Source organism: Panicum virgatum, chromosome 3K, assembly GCF_016808335.1.
Source record: "Panicum virgatum strain AP13 chromosome 3K, P.virgatum_v5, whole genome shotgun sequence".
Classification (NCBI taxonomy): Eukaryota; Viridiplantae; Streptophyta; class Magnoliopsida; order Poales; family Poaceae; genus Panicum; species Panicum virgatum.
Genome location: NC_053138.1, coordinates 25105370 through 25118620, shown reverse-complemented (window position 1 = coordinate 25118620; position 13251 = coordinate 25105370). Strand labels below are relative to the sequence as shown.

At 44.9% G+C, this 13251-nt stretch overlaps 1 protein-coding gene and 1 long non-coding RNA gene across 2 annotated transcripts; one reads left to right on the top strand and one right to left on the bottom strand.

The window, feature by feature from the left end:
• Window positions 1-4100: 4100 nt before the first annotated feature.
• On the bottom strand, window positions 4101-12868 carry LOC120698607 (beta-galactosidase 7-like). Its single transcript, XM_039982299.1, has 19 exons — window positions 12474-12868; window positions 8415-8510; window positions 8194-8306; window positions 7989-8055; window positions 7719-7811; window positions 7499-7642; window positions 7318-7412; window positions 7119-7227; window positions 6950-7034; window positions 6736-6854; window positions 6493-6654; window positions 6215-6399; window positions 6008-6105; window positions 5821-5933; window positions 5388-5495; window positions 5191-5298; window positions 4950-5095; window positions 4539-4848; window positions 4101-4444 (listed from the first exon to the last, which is right to left on the bottom strand). Exons 1-19 carry the CDS (start codon window positions 12864-12866, stop codon window positions 4334-4336), a joined length of 2655 nt encoding a protein of 884 aa, XP_039838233.1. The 5' UTR covers window positions 12867-12868; the 3' UTR covers window positions 4101-4333.
• Window positions 8300-8925, top strand: LOC120698608. Its single transcript, XR_005684928.1, has 2 exons — window positions 8300-8454; window positions 8758-8925. It is a non-coding gene; the product is annotated as an uncharacterized LOC120698608 (long non-coding RNA).
• Window positions 12869-13251: the final 383 nt, after the last annotated feature.

Below are 13251 nucleotides of genomic sequence, written 5' to 3'. Positions count from 1 at the left end.
TATTTTCAAGAGAACATGCAAACTGCAACATGCAAGAAGGTAGGATCGTTTTTCTTCTCATTTATTTTAATTTCCTTTCTATGTTGTCCTTCAATGTTTTCATTTTTTTTACTTTTAGTCTTTCCGTGGATAATATTTTTGGCATGTATCTTATTTTTATTTTTTTCTCCCCTTTTATTTTATTTTTCTTTCTTATTTTCTAATATTTTTATTTTCTATCTTGCTTTTTATTTTATAGTTTATTTTTTATTTTTTAAGGATCGATGATAGGGATCGATGAAGTAACTAGGCCTATACACATGCATACATGATGATGCTGCCTATCGCTAACAAGATGTTTTCTTTCGCTGGCTAGCTGATTGCTACATGCTAACAAGGCAATGGAAGGTTCACATTTATGAACGATTCATACTCAATGTATACTAATTTAATTGTATTGTAGACTTAGTAGTTGATGTGTTAAATAATTTATTTATTTTATATACTATCTATTTAGCATGTGTGCATATGCTTATAAGAATATTTTTTGCAATATAGTTGTTTTTTCTTCATGTAAAATTATTTGTCTGCGTGTAAATAATCTGTTCGAAATGCTAAACTATTTGTTCTCTTTGTAGACTAACGGCAAAGTGAGCTGTGCCCATGCCAGCCAGGCCTGATCATCATGACCTGTATAGGTCAGAACCTCGGCACGTTTTGACGTTGGGTATTCCTGTTTCCAAATCAAAATAAAATGCTCCATTAATCATTGTGGAGCTTTTGGGCTCTTAGAGCTCATCAATTGATTTCTTCTTCAATTTATAGAGCTTACAATATACAGCAACGATGCAAACACTAGCTAAACAAATTAATCTAGAAATTGCGCTGCGCAATAGCTCTCAAGAGGCTCAGCTCTAAGTTTTGTTGGCAGCCAGCCCCCTCCATTGTGCCGGCTACTGTGCCACCCTCAGCTGCCTCTCGTTGGCCCCGACACTCACAGTTCAGGCTCAGAGCGTAGCCATGCAGGGTGCTCCTGCCACTCTCGCTCTAGCCCTTGTCGCCGCGCTCCACCAATGGTCGCTCACGCCGTCATTGATACGTCTGGTTCAAATCAATTTTGGGAAGGGCTATGTGAAACTTGGGAGTTGAGAGAGAGACATTGTACTCCCTGGATGTGGTTCGGAGTGCTAGTGGGCTGGCTTTGAAGAGATCGGAAGACTGAGATTATGCTTTCGTTTGAATTCTAACCCAAGAAATGAAGTATTTGGCCCAACATAATTTATACTCATACAGATACTTGAGATACATTGAATTTTGCTGGAGAAAAGTTGAGTATTCTTGAAAATGCCTAAGAATCAAGGTCGCTCCATCCGTGTTGGTCTGGACACGACTCGATTAATGGGCTAGTACGATTCGGCCTATTACAGCTAATAAAATTCACACACACATTCCCTCCTTTCCTTTAGAACATAATCCCCATCCCTTCCTCCCTCCAACAAGGTTAACCTAACCGGTGGGAACCGGTCTGGTTCCGGTTCCGGCCGGTACCCAACCGGTCAAAATTCAAATTTTAAATTTGAATTCAAAAAATGAAAAATTCCCAAAAAATTCCTAAAAATACTTCAAGGTGTGATGAATCTAATGGTGTCAAATTTTCTCAAAAATTCATTCATTTAGTATAGTTTGTGGGAATTTAAAGTTAAATCAAAAAAGAAAAAGAAAAAAAATGGGCCGGCCCATGAAGGCCCACCGATCAAACCGGTCAAACCGGCCGGTAAACCGGTCAAACCGGTCGGTAAACCGGTCAAACCGGCCGGTAAACCGGTTGCACGGGAGCGTTTGAATTTCAAACCGGTCAAACCGACCGGTAAACTGGTAAAACCGGCCGGTAAACCGGTCAAACAGGCCGGTAAACCGGTCGGAACCGGTTGCACCGGAAAATTTGAATTTATTTGAATTTGGATTTGAATTCAACCGGTTTCCACCGGTTACCGGCCTAACCGGTCTGGTAAACCGGTACCGGAGGGCGGCGGTAACCGGTTTCCGGTTGGGAAATAAAACCCTGCCCTCCAACCGGTCGCCGACCAGTACCGCCTCCTCCTCTATCTCTATCTCTCTCCTCTCTCGCGCTTGAGCGCGGACGCCACGCCCTCACTTCCCATGCCGCCGTTCTCCTCCTCTCTCGCGCGCCTCAGCTTCGGGGATGGGCCACCGCTGCGCCCTCGTCTCCACAGCCACCGATGACTGCCTCCCCCCCCCGCCTCACCCGGCCTTCCTCTCCGCATCCGTCGCCTGTCTCTAGCATTTCTGCGTCGAGCTTGGGCCAGCACGGAAACGTCGAGTCGCGTGCTCGCCATGCCGGCACGATTAGGCCCTGTTTAGTTCCCAAAAACTTTTATACAGTACCCGTTACATTGAATGTTCGAACACATGCATGGAGCATTAAATGCAGTTAAAAAATAACTAATTACATAGTCTAACTGATTCGCACGAGATGAATCTTTTAAACCTAATTAATTTATAATTGAATATTATTTGTCAAGTAACAATAAAATATGCTAGAGTACCAAAACCAATAATTTTTCACCAAATGAGGGCCTTGGTGCCTTGTTGAACCGTGCCGTGTACGGCCATACCGCCCATCTGGCCACTTATAAAAATGACCAACAAATAGATGGGCCATCCTCTAAGAAAACTCCCTGAGGTAGCAAAATGGGCCGCAGCTAGTAAGGAACGAGGCGTTTTTTTAATTTTTATATTAAAAAAACAAAATTTCAAAAATATATGCCGAATAGGGAAATTTTCAAAAATTGGTGTCTGTCGCACCGCTAATGGGCGACAGGGTGCCTGTCGCCCATCTAGTTGGCGACATGACCTAAATGTAAAAAAATTACATTTAGGTCCTGGCGCCTAGGGCGCATTAAACAATATAAAATCGATATAAAATCATAGAAAAATCAAAAACATACAAACTCAACTGTTCTGGATTCTATGAAACAAGATCTACAACTTTTGTTTCATAAAGTTTTTCATTTGATCAATTTATCTTGCTCTATTTTAAATACCATTTTAATGCACTTTTATTTAAATCTCAAGATTCATCCTTTGGATGCATGTCATCTTTGACCAGAGTGTTTCATATGGTGAGAATAGACTTGTACAAAATTGGTAGGCCCAGAAAACATTTCTAGAATAAGTTTTTAAATTAGATCTTGCAATATGTCTAGTTTAAATGGGGTATTTATCCATGCTTCTATACTGAGTATTAGAAGCCATAACTTTTACAGTACTATTATTTTATTTCCTAAGAGCTATAAAAAAAATTAGGTAAATTTTAGATAAGCACAACTAGACCAAATGAATTATTTCAGATTTTTCTAGGTACAAGAACTATTTTTCTTGATTTAGATACATTGATCAAATGAAAAACTTTATGTAACAAAAGTTGTAAATATTATTTTATAGAATCCAGAACAGTTGAGTTTGTATTTTTCCAATTTTTCTACAATTTTATATCGATTTTACAAGTTCACTGTTTAATACGCCCTAAGCGCCAGGACCTAAATAATGTAATTTTTTTACATTTAGGTCATGTCGCCAACTGGATAGGCGACAGGCACATTATGAGGCGACAGGTACCTATTTTTAAAAATTTTCATATTCGGCTTATATTTTTGAAATTTTGTTTTTTTTAATATAAAAATGAAAAAAGGCCAGGAACGAGAAGGGTGGGCGGCCGGGCGCTTCCGGCCCCCCACGAGCCCAGTCCGGCACTTCGGCCTCCTCCCGTTGCCAGAGCCCATCATCCCCTCCCGTGACGGCGATCACCTCGACGCTGGTTCGGCCGCCCCGCGCCGCCGCATTTCGATCCGGGGCCACAAGGTTGGGGCGACCTCCAATGCGCCTGCTGGGATCGCCACGGGCTGCTATATGCGCAGGTGAAAGGGTGTGTCGTGCGGATTCGCATCGCGGCGGCAACCGTTCTTGTAAGTTGATCCCTTCTATTCTCCCTAGAAATCTACAACCCACAGTGCTGCGGTTGGGATCCAATTAACAGTGGAAGTTACGTGGTGCGTTGGGGCGCCATATGGAGGCGGTAGAAATGAGTTGGTCAGGGTATCTCGAATCACAAACTAATAAGTTCTCTCTCGGCTAAAATCTGCACGAATCTATGCTGTGAGGTACAGAGGTCAAAGCAATGGGTAGATGTAGTCTATGAAGTATGCCTCCAACCATCAACTTCTTGCCTACTAATAAGAATAATTGCTGTTCGTATGAATTTCACTTTCCTCTATCTGATTCTGTCATTCAACTAACTTCTTTCTGTGTGGTATACTAGTATGATTTTCTTGTATCATCTGCAACTAGCCACAAGTAGAAGGGATTTTTGGATTCCAGGGCAGGGATCGCCTCCGAATTTGGCAGGTGTTACTGGAACAGAGCACCTAGTCTTACCCACGCAATCCTGGAACAGTGAATGAAATAGTTAGATACTAATCTAGCTAACAAGGCAAAAGCACTGACATATTTGCATTCGCGTAGGTAAATATGTTCTTTACCTGCTTTACCGCCCATTCTGATGATTCAGCATGACAGCTTCCGATGCCATAGCTTGCGCAGTCCCCTATAGGATTCCCATAGCTCGCAAACTCAATTGCCGAGATTTGTTTGCCTTCCTGGCACGAGATATCCACTGCTGGTTCCTTATCCTGGGACTGGAGCGATGGTGCAGAGAGCTCATTCACATTGCCACACACTCCTGTGATGGAAACTGTGTTCACTGTTATCTGTTGTGGGTCCCCGCCCATTTCCTCAAAAAGGACTAGAACATTGTCTTGAGGGTTTAGAAATTGCCGTGGGATGTGATACCTGAGGAATGACGGATCAGTGTGGCTTGTAAGGTTATCTGGAGGAGAAGGTACAGTGGCAACAGAGGCGAGAATGAGAATTTTTGAACTATTTCTACTTACAAAGATTGCGAAGGATTGCCGCTAGGAGCCTTGAAGGAGACCCAATACCGTCCAATGCTCTCTCCATTGATCCATACTTCACCTTTTCCCATGCCAGTAAGGTTCAGTACCACTGCATCGTTTCCTGCTGGTGTGGGAAATGCTGTCTGGCCATAGAACAAATGATGACTGGTATTGTTTACTGCTGTAAAATGCACAGATAACCAAAAGTTATGAACCAAATGTACTGTACTTTTTATACCCTGTACCAAGTAAGCGAACTATATGTCAAATTGTTGATAGCTGTCCATTCAACATTGTCCGATCCCTCTTGTGTGTAGATGCGATTCCTTTCCCCAAATAAGCCAACCTGCATTTAATCAGAAAGCCAAGTATCAAGCATCTAACTAACACTAGCCTCTCTATTTCCATTGTAGTATTAAATTGATTTGGACTTACTTCGTATCCCCATAGCTCATTGTTGAGAATTTGTTCTGGCTCCCATCCCTGCTGTATGCTCACTTTCCGGATCCCAAAGACTCTTCTTTCCATATGAGCACCAGAGTCCTTTAAGTTAGTGGATGAAAGCTCAGTTTGTTGAATGTCTAATAATCTATCCAAAGTATTGAAAGTTATGGTCCTCTTGCTTAACAATATATGTTTTATGAAATTAATATGTGAGTGGAGGGTTATCAAAATTTTGATGAATTATCTTTGACTCATCTGTTAATGTTACTTGGATACAACCTGAGTACAAAAGCCAGGCACATTGCACCATATAGTTTGTGTTTGAAGGACCCATTATAGAAAATTTTGATCCCACTTTTATTTTTCTGTAGTTGGGGTTATTTTTTATATAGCTCACTAGATAGTAGAGTTCTATGATTTATACCGGTGATCCAACCATAGCACTTAGCAACGATATGCTGTTAGGTCCTTCCTTCAATGAAATATTTGCGCTAAGAATTATATTGGCAGGTCCATCATGGCTCCCATGTACTCTACCTAAAAATGTTATGAGAAGGTTGTCAAACACACAAAAATAGTATAAACACATCAATTGCAAAATTCGTACTTGCCTACATATTCATTGTTGACGAAAGCATGCAATATATGTGCCCGTGACTCAACATTAAGTAGCACAAGCTGGTTATCATCGCTTGGTGTATATTCATAGCTGCATTTGAGCAAAAATCTCTTATCATACACGTCCAAGGCAGTGACTGAAACAAGTACACAAATTCAAATGCTGGAGCTAGCAACGACCTTTGGAAAGTTTTTCTTACCCAACAATGTACCAAAGATAGTCCGTCTCATCTTTAGTGGTTGTCAGATGTTCAAATAGCTGGTTTCCAGTGTGCATAGCTTTAGTCACATCTTGAGGAATTGATTCTTTGAATGCTTTCCAAGTATTAATGTCATTCAAAGATTGTACTTGTTCTGTTGTTCTTGTACCATGCTGAGCATTTACCTTTGACAAAAAATGATGATATTTACCTCTATCATATCATTTGGTAGGGAAACAAGAGAAAGATTTTCCATGACAGTAAGTCTGTTTACTCACCTTAGCTGTTTCGTAAACTACTATCTTGCAATCGGAGAGAATGCTGATTGATTTAGGGGCCAATTGCAATGATATATTACGAAATACTACTTCTGATGTCTGGTGCGGATTAAAGTTCACTAAGAAAGCAACACATCGTGATTCTGTTTCAAAAACATGTGCCTGTAGTACATCATAGAATGTGTCCTTATCTTATTGAAATATATTTAAATAAGCATCCAGGTGTGCTTTGTGTAACTTTACCTCTTGTTCTTGACCTAATGAAAAATTGGAGTATGTTCCAAAAAGTAATGGTTCTGATGATTGTTTTACTGTAGTATGCAATTCTCTCAGATGGCCCCATGTTGGTTGCCATATCAAACCTGGATAAAGGTAAAGTTAAATATAATGACACACTGTTGAATGGTATAGTTCTGTAAATACATTTAACTCAGTTCCATTTTGTGTAAAGGTTTACCATATTCATCTAGAGGAGCTCCATCGTAGTAGTTTGTTGTTACATATGAAGAAGCAGACCTCCCAAAGTTTGTTCCTCCATGGTACTGTGTCATAATCAACGTAGAAATGGAAAAAAAATGAGAAGTTCCGCTTTCAAATGCTCAAGTATTTTCATGCAAAGTTCATACCATATAGTAGCTCACATAGCTCCCATTCTTCCTTGCTAGAAAGTACGCAACTGCAAAGGCGATATCTTCTGGAGATCTCAATTTTGTATCGTTGCCATATATTAGATAGCTGTGTGTATGAACAATATATCATTAGGCATTTTATCTATCATGGTACAAAAAGTAGGGCTGAAGAGTAGAAGTATTATAGGTCAGATACCGAGAGGTCCAATTTTCTGTCCACAATGCAGGCTTGTTAGCTGAGTTTGGTCCAACAAATGTTTCTCCACAAATGAGCCCATTGCAGGTATTTATCTAATCATAAATTGTTATTAAATTGGTTTGAATTTTTGTCTGCCTTTGTGCAAATAAAGTGAAATAGTATGAAAATGAATACCGACAACTGGATCTGGAGCATCATTTTGTTTGCACATTGTCCAAGGTACACCCGTCTGAAGATTCACAGCCATCGCAGCTGACCAGCTGACGTAACGCTGTCCACTTGATCCAAATGCAGGTTCAACCATTTGGTATTCGTTCTCAATCTGCATACAATATATGTGGTTAAATGTTGTGCATGTCAAAAACAGGAAATTGATCCTTTTCTATTTATTTGCTGACCTGAGAAATTATAATTGGGCCTCCTTGCGGGTAATACAGCTGTTCATGTTTCATCATGTTTACTATATCTGTAACAAATCTTTGCATATGTTGCTGCATGTATGAAATAGAAGTTAGTTAATATAATGCCTAAAAGAGGTTTGATTGTGCTAAATTACTGGTGAAACTACTTCAGTAGTGTTTCATTTGGATCAGGATAGATTACTCTGAATTTCACCTGCCACAGTTATGAAGTGACTGAGTTTTATAATCTCACGACCACAGGCTTACCTTAAAGGGTTCGTTATCGCTCCGAAAGGTAATGTCTGGGACATCATGTAGCCAAAACGGGAAGCCTCTGCATTAATAAAAGATGTCCAGACCATTTTGAGATAATATTTTAATTTTATTTTACATAGATGTTATACAGTCTTTAATTCATTGACACAGTCAGGATCTACTCTTTAGAACACATCTATACTTCATTTGGTCGTACCCATATCTCCATTCGGCCTCGATGAAGGGACCGATCCTGAGGTTTACATAGAGCCCTTGAGCTTGAACTTCCTTGATGAATCTTACAAGATCATATCTTCCCTCGAAGTTGTACTGTCAAAGTGATACAATGTACACATCTCATTACTTTCGCTATTAACATATAGGATATTTTCAAAGTGATTTGAGCGGCTTTTACATGAAACTGGAAAGAGCATCTACCTGGCCGTGGACAGGCTCGTGGACATTCCAAAATACATAGGTCTGTATCACATCAAGGCCACCTTCCTTTGCTTTAGCAATGAGTTTTGGCCACATCTGCAAAGTTATATTTGGAGAACTTAAAGGAAAATGGTTTAAAGAACAAGAACCACTTAAGGAAAAAAACATTAGGGTTAGCATAAACATGCGGTACATAATTTATTGAAGCTAGAAAATGGTATTAAGTTCATTTTTTATATTTAAAGTTTGTCAAAGGTGCCCTTGTTTTCCATCACATGTTTTCTCCTGTAAACTCACCCAGAGCATTTGAGTTCTGAAATGACTGATCTCTATGCCATTTCAGCTATAAGAAACGTCTCAGAATTCAGAGGCTCAGGATTGCTCTCCTCGTCTGAATGGTGCACTAATAATGTATAAGGATAAGGATGCATTCCGAAAATTGGACACCATTGAAAAATGTGCTGGCTTGTAAAAATTCGACAATATATACAGGCCAATGAAAGCAATTGCAGGGGCAGTGCACAGGAGACAACTAATATTACACCGTGAAGAGCACTGTGTTAGTTTCTTAGAAAGGAAAGAAGCCCGTTCTTGGTCCTTTTTTTTTCCAAAAGAAACGGGCCCTCATGATGCTTGATGCCACGATCAAGCTATAGTAACCAAAACCAAAAGTGATCTCCCAAAGCCATGGCGTGCACTGACCTCGGGGGTGCTTCTGGTGTAGTGCATCTCGCCGGCGAACAGCACCCTCCTCGTGCCACCCACCACCAGGGCCCTAGCATCGGCCGACACCTCCCTCCGCTCCCCGTCTCCTCCCTCCCCCACCACCGCCGCCGCTGGCACGCACACCGCCGCCAGCACGGCGAGCACCGCCGCGACGGCCATGGTTGTGGACATTTCTACGATCGCTAGGATATATAGTTCTGATGAGCTTGCAGCAGTGTGGTATCTGCATGATTCGGCCTTGGGAAGGGCAGGCAGGCAGTTTGAAGCCAAGGGAAGCGTGCCACGCGGAGATGGTGGTGGGAAGGTCACGCATGTGTTGTTCGCAAGCCAGGTTGGCAGCTCACGATTCGGCAAAAAAATTTGCGCGCGGGGTGAAGGAAATTTTGTCCAAATCTCAAACAATGTTTGGAGAAACGAGAGAGATCTCTGGGCTCTGGGGTCTCGAATCGCATCGTACCCACCAACAGGAGTTAGTAATTGCTAAGCACGTTACCGCCCTATAGGCTCACAAATCTCGAGAAGTATGGCTTCAGAACTCTGAGACTCTGCGTTGACTGTCATGAACAACAAGCACTGCAGGTATGCTACGTACAGCACGTCGATCCACAGTGCTGATATGCACAGTTTAAAATTAAGATGGTTTCGCACTTGTGCGTCACGTTGGGTCCAGACGAACATCGGTTGGCCAAGTAAGCCAGTGACCGTATCATCAGTCTGGACGGTCTAACTGTGTGAGTAAAAAATACTAGCCGCTCACACCAGAAGCATCTCTCTGCATCCTGAAACCACATGCCGCAGGTGCTTAACTACGTTGGTTGCGACGAAAATTACTTAGCAGAACTGCTTTGCACCGACACGCACACACATACACACAGAGACACGAAAAGAAGGAGAAGAAGCTCCTGTCTCTTCAACAGGCCCGTATCTAGGCACTTGCGGACCGTGCGATCGTACAGGGCTCCTGAATTCGAAGGACCCCCAAAATATTAGGTATATATTAGATATGTCATGTAAAGACTTTAATTTTATTGATTGTTGATTCAATTTATGGCAAAATATGGCTCAAATTACTCCTAAAAGATAAATCGTCGTAGGCGTATCACTTGTCACTTCCTTTTACATGGATGCTACTCGGGGTCACGTGTGTGATCTCGAGTGGACCTATCACAACACCCCAACCTCTCCAGGATTCCATGTTTTAGACCTAAAATCGGCCTAATAAATCAGACCCCTCAATGCTTTGTTGCTAGAACAAACTTTTTTCTTCGGATTTTTTTGTCGCTCAAACAATAACAATTGTTCCAGCAACAAAAGAAATTATTCCGGAACAAAAAAACAGTTATTGGGTCTTTTGTGATGATTTAACTGCCGGTCACACGTGTGACTTCTAACAATTGTACTTTCACATAGCACATTGCGCTTGCCGGCTGCTATCGCTTGGTATTCGCAATCCTGCACTAGGCCACTAGGGCCCAGTCCATTGCCGTTACGGCCCTGCTCTTCAAATATTTGAGTGATGCGCGCGATCTCTCTTTGGGATCGATGCGACGAAGGAAGAACGGGAAGAGATCGAAGTCCTGTGTAGGCTTGGCCTGCCTACAGAGCGTAGCGGTTGGTACCGTGCGTTTGCAATTTTGAAGCAGCAGAGACCACTCTGCAAGTCCGGCCGGCGGATGATGCAGTGCAAGCAAGTCCCCTATGCATTGAGGACTAGTGATGCCACCACCCTAGCTGCCTCGCTGCCTGTGCGTCAACGGAAAGACACGTTGCTTGGTCCCGTTGCTTACTTGGCGTGCGCTAAAAAGATTGTACCGACAAAAACATGCGGGGACTACATAATTTCCTCGTCCGATAAGTAAAATCAAGCGGGAAAAAAAGTAAAAAAAAACCATGGGCATTTGTCCACTGTGCTTTATTTTGTACTCCAGGCCTCCAGGGCTAGCGCCGTCGTTCCACGGGGAGCGGCGCCGTGGAAGACCGTGTGCCATTTGACCGGAGAGCGATCTCGATGCGCTGCGTGCCCGCGCCGCATCACCCGGACACCGGGCGGAGCGTGCGCGCAAGCGCAGGGTCGGTAGCTAGCTCATCACCGACGAAATAATTAAAACCCAACGCAGAGCGACACACGCGACTCTTGTGTCTCTTGTCAATGCCTAGACACGCATGCTTGCTTTGCTTGAACATACGCTTGCTGGCTGGCCTAGATCTCAAGAGTAGCTAGGAATCGATGATTGGCCTAGATCGCAAAGTGAGCAGAACGAGTGGAGAGATCAACGCAACGAGAGCAGCAGGGGCAGCAGGTCACCGCACCCAACTTTCAGTTGGGACGCGCGCGGGCGCGTACGCTTTTTTCTTCCCCAGCTTTGCGCCTTTTTGCGGGTACTTCTTTGGTGGTGATCACTGATCACGCACCGTTTTCGTTTAACCGGTGACGAGGACGGCAAGGCAGTTGGGCCGCGGGGCCGCGGCGTGGCGTGCCTTTTTTTTCCGTTAAAAGTGGATCCAGTGTCGTCCGTCATCGAGTGGGTGATCGTCCACTGTCCAACTAGATACAGCGTGCACGCGGCACTAGTGAAGAGCCAGCGGGCGAGCTGTCAGCACGGGCTGACGACCCGCTCGATCGTGCGCGATGGTTTAATCATTTGCCGAGATGGCGGACGGCAGGCAGGGGTCGTCTCGTCGGACCGACGCCGCCGCCGCGCGCGCCGCGAGCCAGGATCGATCGTCTGGGTAGCAAGGGACGCCGTGGCCACCGGGCGGCGGGGCGCCGCGCGCGCGGGCTCGCCACGTAACGAGCAGCAGGAGACGGCATGCACGTCCGCGACGCGTTTGCCAGGAGCACTACCCCGCGGGCGGTGGCGCGCGCGCCGCAGCCGCTCTCGCCGGCGTGTCACGCGGAGCGCCCCGCCGCCAGTGCAGGCGGCCGGGCGCGCGAACCGATCGGGCTGACGACGGCACTCGTCATACAGCAGATACGATGGAGCATCTGCTGCTCGTCGCCGTGCGTGCTTCGACGACCAACCGTGAACGTGACGCAACGCGACGCGGCCGGCACCAGCACAATCTATGCTAATCATTTCGATCGGCTTGACCTGTGGATCCATCGTATCTTGTGCAGGCCCGGGGACAAATACGAAGGGCACGCGCTCAACGGGACGAAATGAAATCGATCGTCTCAGGTAATAGAATTCCAGCGTTCGAAGCAGCCAAACCTGACGGCACCTCGATCAAGATCATGCGAGAAGATAAACAGCAGCAGCGTGCCACCATGTATGAGTATGATGAGGGCAAGCTAGCAACGGATAGATAAGGAGGTGAGGAGATGCGCGTTACCTCAGGCGTGCTCCTGGGATAGTGCATCTCCCCGGCGAAGAGCATCCTCCTGGCGCCGTCCAGCACCAGGGCCCGGTGGTCGTACGTCACCTCCCCCGGCACGCCCGAGTCCTCCTCGCTCCATCCCCGGCCTCTCCCCGCCGCCGCCGCCGCCGCCGCCAGCCCGACAAGCACCGCCACGGCGGCGACCGCCTCCGGGACGGCGCCCATCTCTCTCTCCCGGTGCCCTCGAACCTTGTTGATCGGGCGACTTGTGTGATCCTCCCGAGGCAGTTCCTTGGGGTTTCTGCTTCGCTCTACTTGTTGTACTTGTACCTGCCTGCCGGCTGGAGGCAGCAGAAACGGCCGGGCATGTCCGCACAGCATTGGCTGGCGGAGGAGTGGTGGTGGCATACACATACACATCTCCTGCTATATATGCTGCGATAAAGTTTGGCCAGTTATTAATTGCTCCGTTCGTTCCTTGCTTCCTTGTGTGAGCGAACGAATATCTTCGGGTTCCTTGCGTTGCCGCGTCTCCATTGCGTGCCAGATTGTCTCTCTGACGAACATGCAAGATGAAGAAGATATCCGAAAAAACAAGCGGGCTGGCATCAATCTGAAAAGAAAAATGGTGGTCAGCCGTGTCAGTGGTGCTTGGCTCCGAAATAGCAGGGAACTAGCCAGGATTGTTTACCCTGTATATACCGACTTGTCGGCTTGGAACATTTGGGAGGAATGGCGCCGATGGGAAATGTGACAGCGAGGTGCAGCTATCACCGTCTTAGACGGGACTGCC

Coding starts and splice junctions, on each gene's coding strand:
- LOC120698607 (XM_039982299.1), bottom strand. CDS start 12,866: ATGCCACCACCACTCCTCCGCCAGCCAATGCTGTGCGGACATGCCCGG. Junction 8,511..12,473: donor ATCCCAGGAGCACGCCTGAG/GTAACGCGCATC, acceptor ATAACTTTGCAG/ATGTGGCCAAAACTCATTGC. Junction 7,035..7,118: donor GCTATGTGAGCTACTATATG/GTATGAACTTTG, acceptor ATTATGACACAG/TACCATGGAGGAACAAACTT.